Source organism: Ascochyta rabiei, chromosome 10 (assembly GCF_004011695.2).
Source record: "Ascochyta rabiei chromosome 10, complete sequence".
NCBI classification, from domain to species: Eukaryota; Fungi; Ascomycota; class Dothideomycetes; order Pleosporales; family Didymellaceae; genus Ascochyta; species Ascochyta rabiei.
Genome location: NC_082414.1, coordinates 886,341 through 907,070, shown reverse-complemented (window position 1 = coordinate 907,070; position 20,730 = coordinate 886,341). Strand labels below are relative to the sequence as shown.

Genomic DNA, 20,730 nt, shown 5'->3' with positions numbered 1-20,730 from the left:
CCCCGCAGGCTCATATACAGCCCTTGTAATATAAGGCTTGTGCAAAGTGCATGTGCCAGATGCACCGAAGGTCGCACAAAAGCCCAGCTACGGGTTCCCCCGATTGTTCAATTATCCGCCTCCTCATTGCGATAGGTCACTTGTTTATTATCATGCTGTAACATTGTTTCATGCCTTATCCACATCAGGTTCGAAGTAGTCTATGATGCAGATATGTTTGGACCGAATGTTGTAAGTTCTCGCACTTTCTTGGCGCCATGGTCACAAAGGATACCTTGGATACAGTCAGCACTGTGATCCACTGTCCGTATAAAGCACCCATGTGTCAGTAAAATGCTTGTTAGGCTGGCCTTCCGTTGCAGCGATCTTGTTTCGACCAAAAAAACCTTTGAAACTCGTTTACTATCCTATGTGCTGATGATCTGTATCTGCTACGTGCAGATGCTCATTAGAACGCAGCTTAGAGTCTTGTCATTATTGCTCCATCTACCAATTCCTGCCGTTATTTCGGGCCACTAATCATTGCTGTTTTTCGTATTACCTTCAACTGGACTCAGAGTGTCCCTGTAACAGGGACGAGTAATAACTTCGCTGGAGGGGGATCAGAAGTGTCATCACTCATCTTTAGACCTGATGGACGGATGTGAACCGTCTATCGCGCCACAGCAACCACTCGACAAGCACCGAAAATGTGTCGTTCCGTTAAGTCCTGCCTTAGACATATGGCTGGGCAGTTCTGTATCTGGGGAACTGCCAGATATCCGGACTGACGGAAGGTCGGTTACAGTGCTAGTTACTCCTAAAACCAAGAGTGTATCTTTGAGGATCTCCAGAGAAGTCGCTAAGGCAAAGAAGCTAGGAGCTAGAGCGGCAGTGAAGATGCAGCTGATAGATTGCATGTCGAATTGCGGTAGTGGTAATGGAAGAATTACTGGCAGTATTGTACTCTGCTTTTGAGATGCTCCAGTAAGGTCTTGTATAAGTTGATGGATTTTTGGGCATTGCAATTAGGATTTGCGCATTATTGTATGCTGCAAGTTCTCGACCTGACTCCTCTGAGTGACAGTGGTGAAGACAGGGTTTGAAGGTGAGTGCGCAGAAGTGCATGCGATACTACTCATCGAGGATCTGGCCTCCAGGGTTGCATTGGATCAATAGAGCTAAACGCTGATATTTTGAAAGGTTACGGCGCCATGGCAGCAAATAATGAGATATCAGGTACGCAGACATGTCAAATGTCTTCCATGGGCCGGCAGAAGCGCAGGCGTCTTGTGGTTTGGCGCAGCGTAGTATCCGAATATCACTCTAGGTGCCTTCGACGCACATAAACATGTTCAAAATACTTACAGAAACCAATGAAGTTTTGAGATACTCTTCTGAGGCCTCAAGAAATTTACATTGACTGCTCCCTGAGATCATGAGGGGTGCGCTCGTGCATGTTGCTTGACAGAGGCGTTGGTGTAGTTCGATGGGACATCAAATGCTCAAGGTTGCTGAACCACGATAACAGAGAATATCAACTTGCTCCGAATGTGTATTGTGATTGAAGGTCCTAGTTGTTATTGTGGTTGTTGTCTCATGGCGGCGAAGAACAGTGGGGGGGGGGCGCACAGACCAGGACCAAGACCTCGCTTGCTGCTAGCGCCTCTCGCACAGTTCGAGGTAATTCGAACAACTTTTGCAGCTTTCGACCTCGACAAGCCGACTAACCCAACAGACGACCCCAAAGGTACGCTTTTCACCCACCGAGTTCGACGATGTGCCAGACAGAGCCTGCCCGCGTTGCGGCATCGAGATCACTCCCGCCCTGCACAACCGCTCAGCAACGTACCGGCGCGCGCGATACTACCAGCCATCGTCACAGCTTGATACGTTTTTCTGCGGAATGGGCGAGGGATGGTGGTCTGCACTGGTGGTCTCGAGGCAATCGCTGCGGGCACTGGAGCACCTGAGATTGGGACGAACAAAGGCTAACAAACTGTGAACAGCAGTCTTCTGTAAACCGCAAACATGGGGTATCTAAGCACGCACCCTTCTTTACACTCCACCACCGCTAACACTTCGCAGTATCTCTCGCGACTCTCGCCACAAGCGCTCCGCTTCCGGTGCGAAGCGCGCATACTACCGCAAGAAGAGGTAAGCAAGCTTCTTGCATAAACCGATCGCATCTCAAGTCATGTTTCTAACATGGCTTCAGGGCTTTCGAGAAGGGCCGCCAGCCTGCCAACACCCGTATTGGCGCTAAGCGTGTCCACCTCGTCCGCACCCGCGGCGGCAACCGCAAGTTCCGCGCTCTGCGTCTCGATGCCGGCAACTTCTCGTGGGGTTCCGAGGGTATCGCCAAGAAGACCCGTGTCATCGGTGTCGTCTACCACCCTTCCAACAACGAGCTCGTCCGTACCAACACCCTGACCCGCTCCGCCATTGTCCAGATCGATGCCGCTCCCTTCAGGCAGTGGTACGAGGCCCACTACGGCCAGTCCCTTGGCCGCAAGAGGCAGGCCAAGTCTGGTGAGAAGGCCGAGGACATCAAGAAGTCCAACTCCGTCGCCAAGAAGCAGTCCGAGCGTCTGTCCGGCTCCGGCAAGGTTGACTCTGCTGTTGAGAAGCAGTTCGAGGCTGGTCGTCTGTACGCTGTCGTCTCCTCGCGCCCTGGCCAGAGCGGACGCTGCGACGGTTACGTCCTCGAGGGTGAGGAGCTCGCTTTCTACCAGCGTCTCCTCAGGAAGTAAGGGTGATGTTTGGGGATTCTTCGGTGCATTGGTCAGGTCACAAAAGGTGTTTAGTCATGTATCTGGTCTGCACAATCGCAGAACTTCGAATGAACAAGGCAAGATAATGCCGCTTCTCTAGATACCACGAGTCTATGAATTCTCAATTTCAACGTTACGTGGTCATTCTTTTGTCGTTTCTTATTTCCTACATCGTTATTTTTCTCAAGTTTGCGCACCAAACCGCAGATAGCAATATTTTGTTTTGAACATTGCACCTGTAATGGATAGCCATATCCCGACTGTTGGACTGTTCTTTCTGCGACTGTGGAAAAGCGCAGGGATTTACCACGCTAGTGCGGGCACCAGCGCCAACCCACCAGCAGCGGTCCTTACGCAACCTCCAATACTCCATATTGGTGACCTGATGTTCACGATTGCCGCTGCTATCTGATAGCGAGAGGGGTAATCGAATGGGTTCGTAAGCATGTCCTGAGCCGATTGGAGCGACATCGGTCGTTCGCCGGCCCACTGGTGGTTGACGTGCTCTAGCGTGCAGCTGTCGACATTGTCATCTCACGACGGACGGCATTATAAAAGAGAGGGAATGTCGAGGATCATGTCAATCTGCATAGCAACGTATAGAGTCTTTGCAATCCCAAATTACAGCCGCCGTCATGCCTACCGAATTCATATCTGTTGCGTTCCCTAACGCTTCAACCGAATTGGAGCCTATCCCAGGTGCAGCCATCGATCCAGACTTCCTCAAGCGTTACTCCCAAAACCTTGACGACTATGGATTCAACTACACACTCCAACCCTATGACTCCTCCTACTTTGACCCCTTCACCACGGGTGCTACCATTGCCTCCTTCACCAAGAACCTCAAGGTGATCATCGCACTCCGCCCCAACACAGTCTACCCAACCGTAGCCGCAAAGTCTCTAGCAACCCTTGACCAGCTCTCCAAAGGGCGCGCGGTTGTGCACTTCATCGCCGGTGGTAGCGACGTCGAGCAAGCCAGAGAAGGCGACTTCCTCTCCAAAGACGAGCGCTATGCACGCCTCGAAGAGTATATCAAGATCCTCAAGCGCGCATGGGAGTCGCCCGAGCCGTTCGATTGGGAGGGCAAGTACTACCAGTTCAAGCAGTTCAGCAACCGCGTCAGGCCCGTCAATGGGAAGAGCATTCCCATTTCTGTAGGCGGGAGCAGCGACGAAGCGTACCGCGTTGGCGGCTCGCTGGCTGACATCTTCGGGCTGTGGGGCGAGCCGCTGAAGGAGACGAAGCAGCAGATTGACAGGATCTACGCCGAGGCAGAGAAGGCCGGGCGCACGGATAGACCGAGGATCTGGGTTACGTTCAGGCCGATTGTGGCGGAGACGGAGGAGCTGGCTTGGAACAAGGCGCATCGCACGCTAGATACGCTGCAGACGCACCGTGAGGCCGGTCTAGGCAAGGTCCCTGCCAATGCACAAGCGCCGCAGAACGTCGGCAGCCAGAGGCTTCTGGACATTGCGAAGAAGGGCGAGGTGCAGGATAGGGCGCTGTGGTATCCCACCGTCACGGCCACGAACGCGAGGGGCGCTTCGACGGCGCTGGTGGGCAGCTACCAGACCGTCATCGATTCCATCTTGGACTACGTCGATCTCGGCTGCGAACTCATCTCCATCCGCGGCTACGACAACCTCAACGACGCGATCGACTACGGGAGGTACATCCTGCCGGGCGTGAGGAAGGGATTGGAGGAGAGAGAAGGCGCTCAGCAGAACGGCAACGGGATTGTGGACAAGGTCGCCGAGGCGGTGGAGAGCGTCACTGTTCGCGATGGCTAGGTAGCGTGCGTAGAAGACACTTCTCAATAGCAGTCCCGATAGACAGACCCGCCACCACCTGATCACATGAGAGCCCTGCATGACGCGAAAATCCCCACCTCCTGACCCTCTGACTCCGATTCAGTCGACGCCGCGTAACCCCACCACTCCCCAATTCACCACAGCAACACCACAGCAACACCACAGCAACACCACGGAAACACCATCTAGGACCTCTTTGCGCGTCTCAGGCGTAGTAATCCTCCCGTGCCAAGTGTCAGTGCCAGTCTCCATCACAATCAGCCCCCAAGTCGTCCTTCATCGCCACCTAAGCCACGGTTGCCACACACGACAACAGCGAATCTCTCTATGCAGCCGCGCAAGGGAGGAGTATGTAGATGAAGGTACGTAGATGAAGCTAGAGAAAGTTATACAGGGAGAGGTAGGATTAGGATTAAGATTAGGATTAAGGTTAACGTGTTTTATAAGCGAGCGCCGCGTACAAGCGAGCGCCGCACCCCACCAGGTTTGCACATATCTGTAAGCGTGTATCTCAACAACGTAATAACATAACAGTTAGACAATTATAGAGTAGATTAAGCAGTATCTAAAGTATCTTTCTTACACGTGCGTGAGTTATAACCAGTCTCTCTGCACCTTGTACAGCGCGCAAGAGCCTGGCAGCTAAGGCCTGATTGCTCGCCTCCTTGACGCTCTTCACGAGCAACCTGCTGATCAGCCTTACGTTAAGCAAGTATATCCTTGCTAGCTTCCTTTGTTAAGACTCCTTACTTCTGTATACGCTTTTTCTTACGTTATTTCTGCTCTAATACTGCCTTATTAGCCTTCTTAAGGCTAGCAATCTAATCGCTTATTAGCTTAGCAGAGAGCATTATTACCTCAGCACCCTTTTTAAGCTAATTAATTGCTTTAATAATTAAGGCAGGTAATAAGCTCTTATGCTAACGTACATAATTACATATTAATATTAATTAAGTATTAAGCTTATGTATATTGCTTGGCGTACAAGCCTCCTAGAGGGTCTCTGTAAGAGCAGCAGGAGAAGGTGTACAGAGCTGTACGTCTAGCTTTAATAGAACAGCGTCTAGCTAGAGGGGAACAAGGCCTGCGCCTTAAAAAGCTAAGCAGATGTTAGCTAATATAAATAATTAATTAAAGGCTGCCTTAAACGCTAGTAGAAACTTAAGCTTAGTAATGTAGTTAATGTAGTAGCAGATTAGGCTCTTAATCTTACAACTGTACGCGCGCTTTAACGGCAAGAAGCAGCTAATGTTAAGAGGCTGTAGCAGGTGTAATAAGTAAGGCGGCATACAGAGCGTGTAGATGTTATTCTCCTTACAGAGCTGCTTAAATTCAAGAAAGTAGTGGCTCTTGTGGCTGTTAAGGATAAGCAGGTAACGTGTGCCTACTACCTAAGCCTCCGTATGCTTAATAAAGTGCTTTAGCTACTTAACTCTAAGCTTGTTAGTTGTCTAGCTGTTGTTGCTGACTGCAATCGCCCAGTTGCGTGGGATCTCTGCCTCCTTGTACCAGGCAGACAAGTAGTATTAGCTAGCAAAGATAAGGAAGGGTAGGATTGTCTAGCCAGCAGCGTTAATTGCAGCAATAACTGTCACCTACTCGCAATTGCCAGGCTAAACAGCTTTTAGCCTGCCTTTCCTCTCTAACCCTGTTATAATAAGCTAAGTTATAATCTTGCCTATTATAAAGCCAGCCTTATTAAAGTTATAGACGTTATTATTACAGATGCTATACCTAGCCTTTGTCTGCTCTATAAGCTTAAACTAGTAGCTAATTAAGACTAGATTCTTATAGAGGGCTCTCTGCCTATTATACGCTTAGTTAAAACGCGTTATAAGACTCTTAGTATACTTAACAAAGTTACGTAGCCAGTAGACGCTAACCTGACCTACACTACGCGCAGCTAGTAGCTTATTAGCTATATTACGTACGGCTGCGTACGTAGGCCTAAATCTACGTTAGTCTAAGTTAAGTATATACTAGACTATTACCTCCTCTTCTATCTAGGTTAACTTCTTTAAGTTAGGTTAGCAATTACGTTAGGCAGGCTTGCTAGCGCGTTAGTGGCGGATTGTTTGTTTAGACATGTTATAGACAACAGCAGTATTATAATTACTCTATATTTAATAGGAATTAATAGATAAGATAGCAAGCTAGATATCTGCTTTATTTAAAGCTAATATAGTAGCGCTGCGTTAAGCTATTGTACGTTGAGATAGGAGAGGTGCGCAAACTTGGTGGGGTGCGGCGCTCGCTTGTACGCGGCGCTCGCTTATAAAACACGTTAGGATTTATTTGCAACATGTAGTTTCTAAGGGGATAGAGGGTTTTAACCTAATGTTTTGTAATAGCCAAGTACATAAGTATCTGATGCTGTTAACTAGGATAGTAGTAGGTAATGTAGTTCCCTAAATTGCGCTGTTTGTTTAATTACTGCAAATCTCTTAATGTAGCTGCGTAAGGGAGGAGTATGTGGAAGGAGGTATGTAGATAAAGCTAGAGAAAGTTATACAATACATACAAGAGAGAGGTAGGATTAGGATTAGGATTAGGATTTATTTGTAACATGCATTTTCTGTAGGGGATAGAGGGTTTTAACTTGACGTTTTTTAATGGCTAAGTACATGAGTATCTGATGCTGTTAACTAAGAAAGTAGGGTGTGATGTGGTTCCCTGAATCGAACTCTTCGCTTGACTAGTATGGATGGAGTGGATCCAATGTCTGTCCGAAATATGCGCTCCTAAATGTGAGCTACAGTATGATGATGGGCTGTCCAGAAACCTACAGGCTGCGGTATCTGGTCGAACACAGATAGCGCACTGCGCCATGTGATGAAGTGGATGCCGCGGGGGGTGATGACGGACTGATTGCGGGACCAAAGAGAAGTCGGAGACGTGAACGGACTGCAGGAGCCTGGAGATGAATCCAGCCTACTTGCCGCCCTTCTTGAAAAGTTCCCAGGTCTCGACCAGGGCGCTTCTGAGCTCGCTGCGCTTGACCTGCTCCATTCTCACGCTGCTAGTTACTGCGACGCCAACATTTTCGACAGAGGTACAGGAGTTTCCCTCGTAGGCCTCGCCACCAAAGAGAACGCGCAGGTTGATCGACGTTGGGATCGTCGTCGTAATCGTCGTCGTCGTCTTCGTCTTCTTCGACTTGGCCTCGCCAAATAGATCTTCAGCCAATTGGGCCTGCAGGCGTCTGATGAAAGTGGTCCACTTCTCACCCTGCTTCCTTGCCCATTCACGGCCGAAGCTTTTCGTCGCTGAATCCATCTCCAAGATCAGCGTAAGTGTGCGCAGACCACGGTAGTGGTTCTTGATGATGTTGTAGCCGCCACTCAGAAGCCAGTCGAGGGCGTAGAACGTGCGGATGCGAATGCTGAGCTTTGTAACGAGACGCTGGTACCCAGATGGGAAAAGGGCAATGCTGAAATCGGGCTGGGGTGTCAGCTCGTTGGTGGGCTTGACAATTTCGAAACTGTTCATGCTGTACATGACCGCCCGTGCCTCGGCGAAGACTTCTTTGCTGATACGGAGCATGTTGAGGTTGGCGCCTGGAAACTTGGAGAAGCGGGTTTTGAAAGCGTTGACTTTGGCCTGAGCAAGTGCATACGCAATGCCAGGAAGTAGTTCGCGGCGCTCGGCGTAGAGAAAGGCCTTCTTCTCGTCATGGAAAGATGTGTGCTTCTGGCGCACGCAAATAAGGGCGGGTATGACCAGGAGGTTTTCGTAGATTCGGTTGCGGACAGAAGGAGGGAGCTTCATGAACGGAAATGACTTGGTAACAGCACACGTGTCGATTTTTGTGATAGGCGAAGCGAGGAGGCTGGGTTCTTCGAAGGTGGAAGGTCCAGGCATGTAGGTACCGGTTGAAACGACGATCGCTGTAATCGGAGATTCGCCATCGGAAGGTTGTGAGGGGTTGTCTGATCGAGCAGGGCTGATACTGCTGTGGCTGTGTTCGATCTCGGTGTTGGAACCTTCGATATAATCCTCGAAGAACTCAGTGCATGTCTCACCTCCACGAAGCTTGGCTTGACGCCTATCATCATAGAGAGCCTCCTGCTGCCTAGCAAACAGAGCCTGTTTGACAAAGCCTCCAGTGGACGGCGGGGTGATGAGCCCAGATGTTGGTGGAGGCGTACATGGTCGATCCTTCGAGAGCCTCATCTTGCTTGGGTTGGCTGCTTGACTGGGTAGAGTTGAGCCCCGAGTGCTGGCGAGGTTGAGAAGGTGGGAGGTGAGCGAGCCAAATGATGGAAATATATCATGAAGCGTGAAGGTGAAGCCCGGTCAGTGTCCAGCGCTAAGCAAGACCTGGCCAGACTCGAGGTCACGCTCGCTCTTAAGCACACTCGAGCCATGGTGAGGTGAAGGAGGCAAGATTTCCACTGTTGCGGGATCGAAGTGCGGTGCGAGAGCGCGGAACGGTCTGCGTCATCGTTGAAGTATAACGGACGAGAGAAACAATTGGCGAAAGCTGCAAAGTGTAAGCGCTGAATGACGTGGGGAAAAGCGGCTTGGAACACAATCCACAGCAGTTGCGCAATCTTGTAGATGAACACCAACTAAATTTCTCTTCACGAATCATCTAGCGTACACAATCCTACCACATCCACACATGCTTGGTGAAGGCTGTCCACTCGGTACATCAGATTGCTATATTTACAAAGTGTCCTTGAGGAGCTTGTTCATCTTGGCCATCTTGGAGGAGACGGACAGGTCGATGGTGCGGTCACCAATCTCAACAATGAGTCCACCACGGATCTCGGGGTTGACCTTGGAGACAACCTTGAGCTTCTGGCCCTGACCAACGTACTGCGACTTGCTGACGGCGGATTCGAGGCGGGAGAGGGTCTTGTTGTCGAGGGCCTGTTGGTTGTCAGCATTTGGTCAGCATTTGGGTGCTCTTGTCAGGGCACTGTTTCGACGCAGGCTTCAACGTACAGCGGCGCTGGTGACAACGAGCTCGATCTCGCCACGGTGCGCACCCATCAGGATGCCGAAGTTGTTGACGACGCCCTCTAGCACGCCCAATCGGTTGTTTTGGGCCAGTGTGTCGAGGAAGTTCTTGACGATGCCATCCTTGTCGGAGCCGATGTGCTTCTGGAGCTCCTGGACGATCTGCTGCTTGTCCGAGACGGACAGGGTGGGTGCGCGGAGAATCTCAGCGAGCTTGGCATCGCGCTTGAAGACGGCGGAGAGCTGCTCGAGCGACTTTGCGGTGTTGTCGAGGGTGCTGGTCTTGGCGGAAGCGGTGTACTGTTGGTCGCATAGCTGTTAGCCCGGTTCTCGCAGGTCATCTCTGTGCTGGTTTGCCCAGCCATTGCAGCCCGAATCCATCCGCCTGTCATCTGCGCGGGGCCAATTGGGCTTGTGAGAGTCGTACCAGAGCGCTGGCGTATGTGCCATCGACACCGAAGAGGGCGACCGGGGGCTTGGTTGCTGCGCTGCTGGGTGCGGCGGCAGCGAAACCACGGGTGGCAGCGAAGCGGGCGGCGACGGGGGCGCGGGGGGCGGCAGCCCGGAAAGCGGTGCTGAAAGCTCGTGCGGCAGACATGGCGGGTGGAGAGGAGATGGGTTGCGGGATGGGCGAGCTTTCGGAGGGCTTGTTGCGATGTCGAATGTCGAGATTCTGCTCTGCCCTCTCGGCATGCCGGTCTAACCAGATCCAGACTGGCCCGAGCGTCCATCCTTTCGAAGCTCCAGCACAACCAGCACAAGTAGGCACGCTCGATTGATGGTTTTCATGTTTGTATCGATTTCCGAAATACACTGCCATCAATTGGACGTCTCTCGTTTGCGGGCAACTATTCAGTCTGATCACCCAACGGCGCACCTGTCTTGTTTGCGCGCCGCCATTCATTCTGATTACGCAACGGCGCACTTGTCTTGTTTGCGCGCCGCCATTCACTCTGGTTACGCAACGGCGCACTTGGCCGCTATGTCAGTCTGCAGTAGCTTCGTCCATGATCGACCTGCCATCTACACAACCCAACCTCGACGGCCATGCTCAAGAAGCCAGCTACGCAGATGCCCGCGGAATCACTCACGCTCGTCGCTCCCAAGCTGAACTCGCGGTCTTCCTTATTCACGTTATCTGTGATTTCGGCAAACGTGCTCACATACACGAGTCCGCCGAGCAGGCCCTCCCAGAATATTACAACGCACACGATGTAGTAGCTGGGAATGAAATCAAACATGGCGTGTAGAGTGAGCAGAGCCAGATTGGCCATCTGGAGAAACGAGGGCAGGTACAGATGGTGGATGCGTATGAAGGGCGTCGACGACCGCGATATAAAGACGCCGACTTGGTAGATGACAGCGTAGGTGCTGTAGAAAGAGCGGTACTCGGAGAAAGGAGAGTTGCGGAGTGGAAAGAGGAGGGTCGGAGCCACGCCCTGGTTGATAGTGTACTCGGCGACATAGACGAGGAGTAGGGGAAGCATGCTATCCATGGTTAGCATGTAGCATGCAGTCGCGTAGATGGAGGGAGAGCTCACTAGGGAAAGAACAGCGCGCGAGCGCGGCTCAAGTTCACCTGGAAGCTGCCGAGGGCGCCCGTGACGCCACTGTTCTTAGCAGACGCGAAGCTTCGCTCGGATGCTGAATGCGCTGAAGACGATAGTAGTCCGTCGTGCTCCCTTCCATTTGCCAGCGCCTCGTCCTCGTCTTGCTGATCGTCGCTGGTTATAGGCTCATATGCGTGACTCTTGCTCGTTCCCGTCTTCAGTGGGCCGAGAGGAAGCAGCCAGTAGAAGCTGGCCAACATGATCAAAGGCAGGAAAGAGAAGACCAGCAAGCTCGTGCGAGGGCTGATATGCAGTGTGTTGGTCGCCAGGGCGTAGGCTCCCGCGCCCACCAGTCCCGCCCCGCCCGTGCCAGAGCCCCAAGCCGCAAGAGCAAAGTGGCCGTAGTAGTGTGTCAGACCCAGGAAGCTGAGCTCACCGGCTCCACTGCTTAAGCTGGCCAGCATAACACCGCACATCTTGATCGCAATGGTTCTCGAGTCCTGCAGTGCTGGTGTGAGGGCGATGATGAGCATGCCGCTTGCCGACAAAGCCACGAAGATGCATATTCGCACGTTGTAAGCTATCTTGTGTATGAAGTAGGGCGCGCAGAGCTTCGTCAGAAAGGAGGGTATCACATCGCAGAGCAGGACGACGCCTTTGGGCACGTTGGGGCCGACGAGGTCGAGGGCGGCTGAGAGGATGATGACGTAGAGGACGTTGTTGATGAGCCCTGGTGGTGTTAGCTGGGCTCGGGCCGTGATGCTGAGAGGCCTTTTGATGGCTGGGACGGATCAGGCTGGAGGGGTCGAGCCAAGCACTCACCAAACAACCAGAAAGCAGCACAAACCCTAGGATCGGCGCCGTCAAAGACAGCCTTCAGCCGGGCACGATAGACGGCCCACGAAGCAGCTGGAGAGCCGGGCATAGGAAGGGCCATGGAGAGCAGTGCACGGTGCGCCTTGACATGACACGAGGATGTTCAGTTGCAGGTGGTTGCGCACGTGCGCAGCGAGACAGAGGCAGAGGCAGGCAGAGGGCATGTGATGGGGCATGTGATGGGGCATGTGATGGCAGATGGATGGCAGACGAGGCTCGACGCACGGGAGAATGGCGGTGGAGCTGATTCAGGAACCAAACGCAGGGATCTCGCGACGGCTGCCCTGCCGAGTGCGTGTGGGTTGTGCGTGCTAGGTAGGGTGCTAGGTAGGTACCTATCAGGCCGGGCGCAGTGTGCACATCACGTAGCTGGGGTTCTTCCTCGAGGATTTGCGGGGCTGGACAGGGATCACTAGCTCGCGGCTGCTGGCTTACCTTCCGCGCATAGATGCTTTCTCTTCCTCGCATCCTGTGCGCTGTGCGCTGTGCGCTGTGCTCTCGCTCCTGCTGCCCCCACCGTCTTCTCGGACCTGTCTCTTGCACAGTCACAGCGCCTCCGTGCCGGCCGTTGTGCTTCTTTCTCGACCGGAACTTGACCCGGCCCACGGCCACTGTACCTTGTTAGTTGCCTTTGTTGTCACTCTGGACAGCTGCTGCTTTGCTGGGTGAGCCAGACTGGCTTGCAGCAACATGGACGCTCGCCCGCCTGCACCGCCGTCCACGTGCCCGCCTGACCGCCCTCTGATCCGCCATCCAAACCACCAGCCGTCGACCGCACACGCTTTCGCCGGCTACCCACCGTCGACGCAGCCCCAGCCGCCCCAGCCCCAGCCCCAGCAGCCCCAGCAGCCGCTGCACGTACCCTTCTCGACCTCGACCGACCCGTATGCCTCGCCTCGACGCGATCCTTTCCACCCGCAAACCTCGCACCACGCACGGCACCGCAGCCACGGAGCGCCTGAGAGCGCGTCGCAGGCCTACAGTGAGAGCGACGGCGGGTGGGAGAGCACAGGTATGCACTGCACTGCACTGCACATTTTCTTGGGAGCGAGACGGCAGCACGCGGCTGTGGCGGGCGATGGGTCCAAGACCTGCACGTCTCCCACACGTCCCCCACACGTCCACGTTGTGAGCGCGGGACCGTGTCTGAGACGGCCGTGGCGCAGCTCGTACAGCTCGTCCAGCTCGTCCAGCTCGTCCAGCTCGTCCAGCTCGTCCAGCTCGTCCAGCTCGTCCAGCTCGTCCAGCTCGTCCAGCTCGTCCAGCTCGTACAGCTCGACAGCTCGACAGCTCGTACAGCTCGACAGCTCGTCCAGCTCGCATCGCTGGCTGGGCTGGAGACGCGAGGGAGTGAGAGGGGCTGCCATCTCGGCGAGGCGCCCGTTGCGCGATTCTCTGATGATGCCGTCTCCGCACACCGCACACTTGGCGAGCTCGCCAAAGCTGCCCTATGCACCTCCTAACCCCTTGCGGCAATCCACGGGCTGATCACGTCTAGTGCGCAATCACGGGAGCTTGTCCCATGGAGCCCATGGCATGCATCCTCCCTCCGGTCCTCCATCACAGCCATCCATGAGCGCGTCAAGCAACCCGTCAGGCCCGTCGCCCTATGCTTTCGATGCCGCCCGCAGACGCTCGCTGAACGGTACGCCCCTCCCACGCGGACCTGCTGGTGTCCCTGCGTCCGCGCACCAAGCCCAAGCTTCGTCTCATGCTGAACCTGACCCAGCTTCCTCCCACGACCCGGCCCTGCCGCCATCCTATCCACGACCGCACATGCCCCCGCCCTCCTCGCCTCCACAGCAGCAGATGCACCCTTCGCAATCCCAACGCCCTCCGTTCGCGTCCACCTTCGCCGCCAGCAGAGACATCCCTGCACTCGGCCCTGTGCATCGGCCAGGAAGCAGCATGTCCATCTCGTCCCTCATCGGTGGAGGCGATGCAGCTGCTGCCGCCGCCCAGGCCTCGCAACCACTGACATCGCCTCCCACGCATGCGCCGCAGCCCAACAACCACAGCATGCAGCCACCCTCGCCCCGACGCGCCTTTCCCTCGGCACCGCGCGCAGACTTTGCTCCTTTCCGTCGACAGCCATCGCCCGACAGGCCCATGCATGGCAACAACACCTCAAGAGCCTCTGAAGGCCACACCTCCTCCGTTAGCTCCCCACCTACACGGCCCTACAGCAACCATGGCTCACCCAATCTCAGCCGACAGTCGCTACCACCTTCACACCAAACCTACAAGCCCTTGGGCTTCCCTTCCCAACGCCTTTTTGGGCCTTCGCCAAACGACGCGCTCGCCCGAGACACTCGTCAGCTCCCCGGCAGTGTTCCTCCGCGCCCCAACAGCCAGCCCAACGGTCCTGCAGGTCCTGCAGATCGAGACGGGGCGTCGCTATACGATGTAATGGGAGCGCGACGTGGTGCTTATGGGCCACACGAGGAGCGGCGAAGAACGCTCGGGGAGCAGTCGAGACCGGACGCAGCAGAGCTCTTGCGCGGAATTGGTCAAGGGGCAACGGACAGGAATCGGCCTGTTACCGTGCATCCGGTCTCGCAGTCTGCTTTCGAGCCACCACGAGAGCAGCATAGCACTGTCGGCCCCAGCGAGCCTTCGCGCACACTCTGGCGACCCCCGGCGCCCAGTGAGCCTCCGCGTGAACCTGCTGAGACGCAACGGGAGGAACCCGCAGCACTCTATCGCGGCTACGGTACCTACCCGCCCCCCATACCCGGTCCTCCACGCTACGGCCCCTCCACCCTGAACGACATGGCACCGCGACGAAGCTTGGATCAACTCAACAATCGCGTAGTGGAGCAGTATCATGCGCCGCCCACCTCGGATCCAAATTCAAAGGAACGGCACCAGACTGAGCCACTCGCCCGATCCTTCTCTTCGGGTGGAAGCTCGTATCCAGGACGATCCATGTATGGAATGGGTGAGCCAATGCAGCACTCCAAGTCGCACATCGGCTTAGGTTTGGAGGAGAGCAGGAGAACAGGCCGCGCCTCTCCATTACCGCAGGCCGTGCAGGGCGCGCAAGCACCACCCTTCATGACCGGTAAAGATCCTGGCATCAAGAGCGAGTTCGGGCGCATGTTCTCTGGTCTCGGCGGACTGGGATCATCGACGCCACTGCGTGGGAGCCCGTTGCCACAGAACAATTCAGACGGACAGGAGCCTGGCGAGATGATGAGGAGAATTAGCTCGCAGCAAGGGAGAAAACCGAAGCGGGTCAAGGATGAGAGCAGTGTGTTTGATGACGACAGCAATGATGGGAGAGGAACGCCTACAGGCATACGAGGTGTCAAACGCAACAAGCACACTCACCCTCCTGGTCATCACCATCATCATGCGCCACATCACCAGTAAGTTACTTGTACCGAACGCTAGCAGCTACCTGCTAATGTCTCAGTCACCACCATCATCACCACCACCACAATGAAGAGTCAGCTCCAGTCACGTCGGCGACTATCAACGGACGGCAATCGAGCCTGCTCCAGAGCGGCCCAGCGCAGCCTGTGCACCACCACCATCACGCTCAAAGTGCACCGCATCATCATCATCACCACCACACAGCTCGTGCTGCGCTGCTCACTGCAAAGCTTCCCCCCAAGGTCCACGACATCCAGCCTGTTCTTGAGGAAGCTGCCAAGCTCCCACGCAGGCACCTTGGATCTCACGTATACGAAGCTACTACTGACTTGCCGAGACCGAACTCTTCGTTGGACGATCAGTTTGGATACGCATCCAAACCCAATCGGCTGCCCCGATTCGAGGTAAATCCCATCAACTGCACCTTTACCATTAGGGTGCCAAGGTTCTATCTGAGGCCTCGACAGAGGCAGCACATCGTTCTGGAGCGGCATTTATGGGGTGCGCGTGTGTACCGGGACGACTCTGATCCGATCGCTGCTGCTATGCATTCGGGTTGGATTCGAGGAGAGTGGGACGATACCGTCGATGTCAGCATGCTCGACCCACGCATCACAGCCCCGAACGACCCAAGCGACGCCGAGGACACGCTGAACAAGCTACCGGCTGCTCCTGTCACACCTCCTGCAGACATGGATCTTCAGATTGAGATTCTTATACTGCCGCAGATGCAGGAGTACACTGGCTCTGTTGAATACGGCATCTCGAGCCGGCAAAGCAGAACACACGACGGCTTGAGCTTCATGATCAACAAGATCAGATGGGTCGAGGAAGGAGTCGGCAGTCGAGGGCAAGAGCGAACAGCAGCAGCGCTGAAGCGTAGGCTCGACGCAAGCGCAACGCTTCTTGCCCTTATGAATGGTGGAGAAGGCCCACACCGAGCGAACGGTATGGCGAAGCTGCACGCCTGACTACACGCTTCCCAAGCAAGGAACAGCCATTCTTGAATATTTTGCATTGTCCATCAGCATTCGTTTCTCGGCATCGTTGTATGATTAGGACATACGTTTGAGCATTGCTATATACCCGTAGTTTCACGACCTTGCGCTTTAGCGCAAGGCTTGCACATGTATGGATATTTGGTAGAGGCTATATAAGCAATCTAAAGTTTGACTTTGTACACACATAAACCGTCAAGTATGTATCTAGTCTGCGAGCTCGTACGCAAGATGCCATCATGCACGTGGCCGCGATAGGGACAACGATTGCATCAGAGATAGCGGTGTGTTGTACCTTTTTGCCGTGTCGAGGTGCCTGATAAGGCAGTCTAGACGTTCCAAGAGCAAGCAGGCGCGTCCGAGAGCGGGAAGAGCAGTCTTGTCTCTACTTAATCTCTCCTGCTGCAGAGAGTAGAAAATCACCTTCACCTGACCTGAAAGTACCGTTCTGCCTTGACTCTCCTGACAGCCCCACCTACACACAACAGACACACCGCCAAACGAAGCAGCAGCGCCACCCGGCAACTGTGCTCCAGCAACCATGGGTCACGCTAGGACCTATTCCATATCGACGGTGAGTTGGCTCGTTTTTTTCTGCAGCGTTCCTGGTGGTACGCGGTCTTTTCGCCGAGTCTGGACGGCTGTCACTACACGTTGAGATGAACCACGTTCCGGCATTCGGCGGCTTAAGGCATACGAATTGTCGTCCCACAGTCTAGCCACAAGTGTCGTCATAGGAGAGCAGCGCAGCAGCACGCGCACACGAACAGAATTGGAAGCACAGCAACCGCTTGGAGCTCCCCAGGTGCACCAGATTGAAGTAGGCATTCGGAAACACGGACGCGGGGACTGCAATCAGCGACAGTCATTGCCAGCGTTGCGCCAGCCTGGTGGAACACTATACTGCGAACCAACGCTTGTCATCGAATGAGATTCGCGTGTCGCGATTGCTCCACTGAGTCTTTTAGCACGGTGCCCGAACGCTCGTGAAAAGAAGAAGGCCGCCGTTCCAAATGCGGGGAACTGTCATCCATCATCAAGCTTCCTCTCCTTCGCTTCTCAGTGCCGAGCCGAATCCACGACTCTGTAACATACCCCCCACATACATACAGCTGCCGCTCCGACAGTCTCGCGCCTTTCGGCCCTGCTATTCCTTGGATCTCTCCTGACCGCCTGCGCTTGACGTTGCCCTTGAACTTCATCCGAGACCGCAATTTCACGCCGCTCATCGGAAGTCCGCTGGCTAGATTCCGAATCGTATCGCCTTTTTTTTTTTTTGCATTCGCTGTATACGGGAGATACCGCTGTTTCCTGCCTTTTTGGACTATTCGAGGAGCTGGTCTCACCGCACACTATGACGGAATCCAATGGCTACTATGCGCCAAACATGCGCGCCGTGCCTGCTGGCGAATTTGTAAAACCGCTCAGAAGAACTAACGGTGCCGGTGTGCAGGCTGAGGACACGCGGATATGCGTCGTCATGGTGGGGTTACCTGCCAGAGGCAAGAGTCTGATCGCACAAAAAGGTAAGACACACTCTGTGTAGCTCATCATTGCCCTTGGATCTAACCGAGTACCAGTTGTTCGATACTTGCATTGGCTGTCGATCAAGTCGAAAACCTTCAATGTGGGGCAGTATCGTCGAACTGCGACACCAAACCCCTCCGCCGAGTTCTTTGATCAATCAAACCCCGAAGGAGAACGACTTCGAAAGGCTGCTGCCGAGGCTGCCGTGAACGACATGTGCAAGTGGTTTGCAGAGGGCAAGGGTCTCATTGCGATTCTGGATGCGACAAACTCGACGAAAAGCCGTCGCAGGTGGATACAGGAGCGTTGTCAGGCGGAGAACATTGAGACTTTGTTCGTGGAGTCAAAGTGTGATGACGAAGACCTGATCATGAGCAACATCCTGGAAGTAAAGACGACGTCGCCGGACTACGTGGGACAAGACCCAGAAGAAGCTGCAGCAGATTTCCGAAACCGTATCCGGAACTACGAGAAGGTCTACCAAACGATAGACGAGGACGAGCGCGATCTTACTTACGTCAAGTTGATCGATGTGGGCAAGCAGGTCATTATCAACCAGATCCAGGACTACCTCCAGAGCCGCGTTGTCTACTATCTGATGAATCTCCACATCAAGCCGCGATCGATTTGGCTGTCACGAGTAAGTTGATGTTGTTGCGAGCAGAGTCCAGAGTACTAATTGTCACAGCACGGCGAATCGGCATACAACCTGACTGGCCAAATCGGAGGAGACGCAGACCTCTCAGAACGTGGGGACGCTTACGCCCACGCCCTTCCTGGACTGGTTGCACAGTCTGTAGGCGATGGCCGAAAGCTGACTGTCTGGACGTCCACCCTGAAACGAACGATTCAAACCGCACGATTCCTGACATTCGAAAAGCTCGAATGGAAAGCGCTCGATGAGCTCGACTCGGGCGTCTGCGACGGCCTGACGTACGCCGACATCGAGAAAACGTACCCCGAAGACTTTGCCCAGCGTGATGAAGACAAGTACAACTACCGCTACCTTGGTGGGGAATCGTATCGCGATGTAGTGATCCGCCTCGAACCCATCATCATGGAGCTTGAGCGCAGCGAAAACATCTTGATCGTCACACACCAAGCCATTCTGAGATGCATATATGCATACTTTATGAATGTGCCGCAAGAGCAGAGTCCATGGATGGAGGTTCCACTCCACACGCTCATCAAGCTCACGCCCAAGGCATACTCGACACAAGAGGAAAGGCTGAAGGCAGATATCCCCGCGGTCAGCACGTGGAGGGGAAAGGGCAGTAAGGCTGAGCACCAGCAGGCAGAGGGACATGCATAGAATGACGCTCCTTAGGCACTGTTTGATCGCTACCAAGTAGACTGGGGCATGGATGACTTGACCGATTGGTGAGTCTAGTGAAAGCAAGAGAGACGCAGGACCGGCGCATGGAAACTGGCATAGCTCGACATGTTTGTCTCAGCGTTTTGTTGCTACAGCATATACCAAGCAAATACAACTTGAATGCCCACGAAGCAGGCAAACCAAGCCAGAGTGGTGTCATGGTCGTGCGGTTTGATTTCCCTTCGGTTCCACCTTCCTTAGCCAGCCCTCCCTGTGGAGATCCCACATCTCAACCCCCATCATCCCTACGCGCCCGAGCAAGTCCGCACGCAACGCTTGCACCGTTCAAGCCCGCGACCATGTCTACCAGCCCCTGGACTCCCGACTCGCAATACCTCTCCACTGTGCTCAACGAGCCCAACGCCCTCGCTCCTCACGTCGCCAGCACACAAGCACCAGCACAAACGCACACGTCCACACCACCACGCCCACGCCCATCCTCGACGCACCCGCACCCGCACCCGCACCCGCACCCGCAACACCACCAACACGCACAACCAAGCCCCTTGACAGCCGCCCAGCGAAGCGCCCAAGCACGCGGCAAGCCCTTCGCGGCAGCGGCAGCGGCAGCCCACTCCAGCAACGGCGCGCGCACCGCACAACCGCCAAACGAAGCCGAGAGCTACGCGCTCCGGCAGCGGCGCTCCGAAGCCGCGGCCATTCTCGACAGCCAGGAGATGCTGCTGTGGTATTCCGCGGCGCGGCACGAGAGCGTGGCGCAGACGCGCGAGTTTTACCGCCGCGTCGTGCTGGGCGTTGGGCATGAGGCGCCCGTGTGGAGAGAGGGGTGGCAGCGCGGTGCGGGCGGCGAGGCTGGGGAGAGAGCTAGTCCTAGGGGGAGAGGGAAGGGGAGGGAGAGAGAGAGAGAGAGAGAAAGAGAGAGGGGGCGGGAAAGGGGTAGTAGTGCCGGGGGTGCGCATGGGGGGCCTGGAGAGGGGGGTTTCTAGTGGAGTGGGTAGAGCATGTCGTCGTGATTGAGGTTGAGGTTGTTTCTTTATGCCGCATTATACCCCCGGCGCGATGGATTTCATCAATTCAGTTCAATTCAGTTTGTGCGGCCTCACGAGTCGGAAGATGGTGATGATGATGATGATGATTTGCAAAGCTTTTTATATTGCCCGTTCAAACATTCCTTGCGCTGCTAAACGCCCTTTTCCAGTACGTCGCTGCTTCTCCGAGCTGCGATACATGGTAGAAAACCCATACGGTGCTCTATATACACAACGACGACGACGACAACCACAACCACAACCACAACCATAACAACCACAACAACCACAACAACCACAACAACCACAACAACCACAACAACCACAACAACCACAACAACCACAACAACCACAACAACCACAACAACCATAACAACCACAACCACAACAACCACAACCACAACCACAACAACCACAACAACCACAACAACCACAACAACCACAATTTTCATGACAATATCCATCTTACACGCCCTCCTCCATGGTCACGTTGCGCCACCACGGC

At 54.6% G+C, this 20,730-nt stretch overlaps 9 protein-coding genes across 9 annotated transcripts, besides 22 other annotated features; 6 read left to right on the top strand and 3 right to left on the bottom strand.

Annotated features, from left to right (window-relative positions):
* Window positions 1-2,010: 2,010 nt before the first annotated feature.
* On the top strand, window positions 2,011-2,732 carry EKO05_0006394 (ribosomal protein S8A; the record flags this gene model as incomplete). Its single annotated transcript, XM_038940249.1, has 3 exons — window positions 2,011-2,015; window positions 2,068-2,136; window positions 2,198-2,732. 3 exons carry the CDS (start codon window positions 2,011-2,013, stop codon window positions 2,730-2,732), a joined length of 609 nt encoding a protein of 202 aa, XP_038797892.1.
* A 656-nt stretch (window positions 2,733-3,388) lies between these two features.
* On the top strand, window positions 3,389-4,546 carry EKO05_0006393 (Alkanesulfonate monooxygenase; the record flags this gene model as incomplete). Its single annotated transcript, XM_038946098.1, has 1 exon — window positions 3,389-4,546. One exon carries the CDS (start codon window positions 3,389-3,391, stop codon window positions 4,544-4,546), a length of 1,158 nt encoding a protein of 385 aa, XP_038797891.1.
* A 137-nt stretch (window positions 4,547-4,683) lies between these two features.
* Window positions 4,684-4,741: a tandem repeat.
* A 227-nt stretch (window positions 4,742-4,968) lies between these two features.
* Window positions 4,969-5,000: a tandem repeat.
* Window positions 4,997-5,065: a mobile genetic element.
* A 75-nt stretch (window positions 5,066-5,140) lies between these two features.
* Window positions 5,141-6,855: a mobile genetic element.
* Window positions 5,500-5,538: a tandem repeat.
* Window positions 5,698-5,939: a mobile genetic element.
* Window positions 5,698-5,945: a mobile genetic element.
* Window positions 5,776-5,939: a mobile genetic element.
* Window positions 5,782-5,939: a mobile genetic element.
* Window positions 5,785-5,939: a mobile genetic element.
* Window positions 5,791-5,915: a mobile genetic element.
* Window positions 6,856-7,098: 243 nt separating the features above from the next.
* Window positions 7,099-7,123: a tandem repeat.
* Window positions 7,124-7,498: 375 nt separating this feature from the next.
* EKO05_0006392 (uncharacterized protein) lies at window positions 7,499-8,740 on the bottom strand (the record flags this gene model as incomplete). The annotated part of the gene is made up of 1 exon (XM_059636790.1): window positions 7,499-8,740. The coding sequence occupies one exon, from the start codon at window positions 8,738-8,740 to the stop codon at window positions 7,499-7,501; it is 1,242 nt and encodes a 413-aa protein (XP_059492773.1).
* Window positions 7,684-7,722: a tandem repeat.
* Window positions 8,741-9,235: 495 nt separating the features above from the next.
* On the bottom strand, window positions 9,236-10,436 carry EKO05_0006391 (ATP synthase F0 subcomplex subunit OSCP atp5; the record flags this gene model as incomplete). Its single annotated transcript, XM_059636789.1, has 3 exons — window positions 9,236-9,442; window positions 9,518-9,832; window positions 9,960-10,436. 3 exons carry the CDS (start codon window positions 10,434-10,436, stop codon window positions 9,236-9,238), a joined length of 999 nt encoding a protein of 332 aa, XP_059492772.1.
* Window positions 10,437-10,512: 76 nt separating this feature from the next.
* Window positions 10,513-12,019, bottom strand: EKO05_0006390 (battenin CLN3 protein; the record flags this gene model as incomplete). Its single annotated transcript, XM_059636788.1, has 3 exons — window positions 10,513-11,020; window positions 11,074-11,812; window positions 11,905-12,019. 3 exons carry the CDS (start codon window positions 12,017-12,019, stop codon window positions 10,513-10,515), a joined length of 1,362 nt encoding a protein of 453 aa, XP_059492771.1.
* Window positions 12,020-12,110: 91 nt separating this feature from the next.
* Window positions 12,111-12,147: a tandem repeat.
* Window positions 12,148-12,648: 501 nt separating this feature from the next.
* On the top strand, window positions 12,649-13,421 carry EKO05_0006389 (uncharacterized protein; the record flags this gene model as incomplete). The annotated part of the gene is made up of 2 exons (XM_059636787.1): window positions 12,649-12,970; window positions 13,249-13,421. 2 exons carry the CDS (start codon window positions 12,649-12,651, stop codon window positions 13,419-13,421), a joined length of 495 nt encoding a protein of 164 aa, XP_059492770.1.
* Window positions 12,765-12,809: a tandem repeat.
* Window positions 13,122-13,278: a tandem repeat.
* Window positions 13,422-13,493: 72 nt separating the features above from the next.
* Window positions 13,494-13,532: a tandem repeat.
* On the top strand, window positions 13,531-16,307 carry EKO05_0006388 (uncharacterized protein; the record flags this gene model as incomplete). The annotated part of the gene is made up of 2 exons (XM_038940433.1): window positions 13,531-15,329; window positions 15,377-16,307. 2 exons carry the CDS (start codon window positions 13,531-13,533, stop codon window positions 16,305-16,307), a joined length of 2,730 nt encoding a protein of 909 aa, XP_038797888.1.
* Window positions 15,378-15,401: a tandem repeat.
* Window positions 16,308-17,688: 1,381 nt separating the features above from the next.
* EKO05_0006387 (Fructose-2,6-bisphosphatase) lies at window positions 17,689-19,173 on the top strand (the record flags this gene model as incomplete). The annotated part of the gene is made up of 3 exons (XM_038940515.2): window positions 17,689-17,860; window positions 17,915-18,501; window positions 18,550-19,173. The coding sequence occupies 3 exons, from the start codon at window positions 17,689-17,691 to the stop codon at window positions 19,171-19,173; spliced, it is 1,383 nt and encodes a 460-aa protein (XP_038797887.2).
* A 107-nt stretch (window positions 19,174-19,280) lies between these two features.
* EKO05_0006386 (uncharacterized protein) lies at window positions 19,281-20,183 on the top strand (the record flags this gene model as incomplete). The annotated part of the gene is made up of 1 exon (XM_059636786.1): window positions 19,281-20,183. The coding sequence occupies one exon, from the start codon at window positions 19,281-19,283 to the stop codon at window positions 20,181-20,183; it is 903 nt and encodes a 300-aa protein (XP_059492769.1).
* Window positions 19,681-19,714: a tandem repeat.
* Window positions 20,075-20,119: a tandem repeat.
* Window positions 20,120-20,133: a tandem repeat.
* Window positions 20,184-20,306: 123 nt separating the features above from the next.
* Window positions 20,307-20,333: a tandem repeat.
* Window positions 20,334-20,730: the final 397 nt, after the last annotated feature.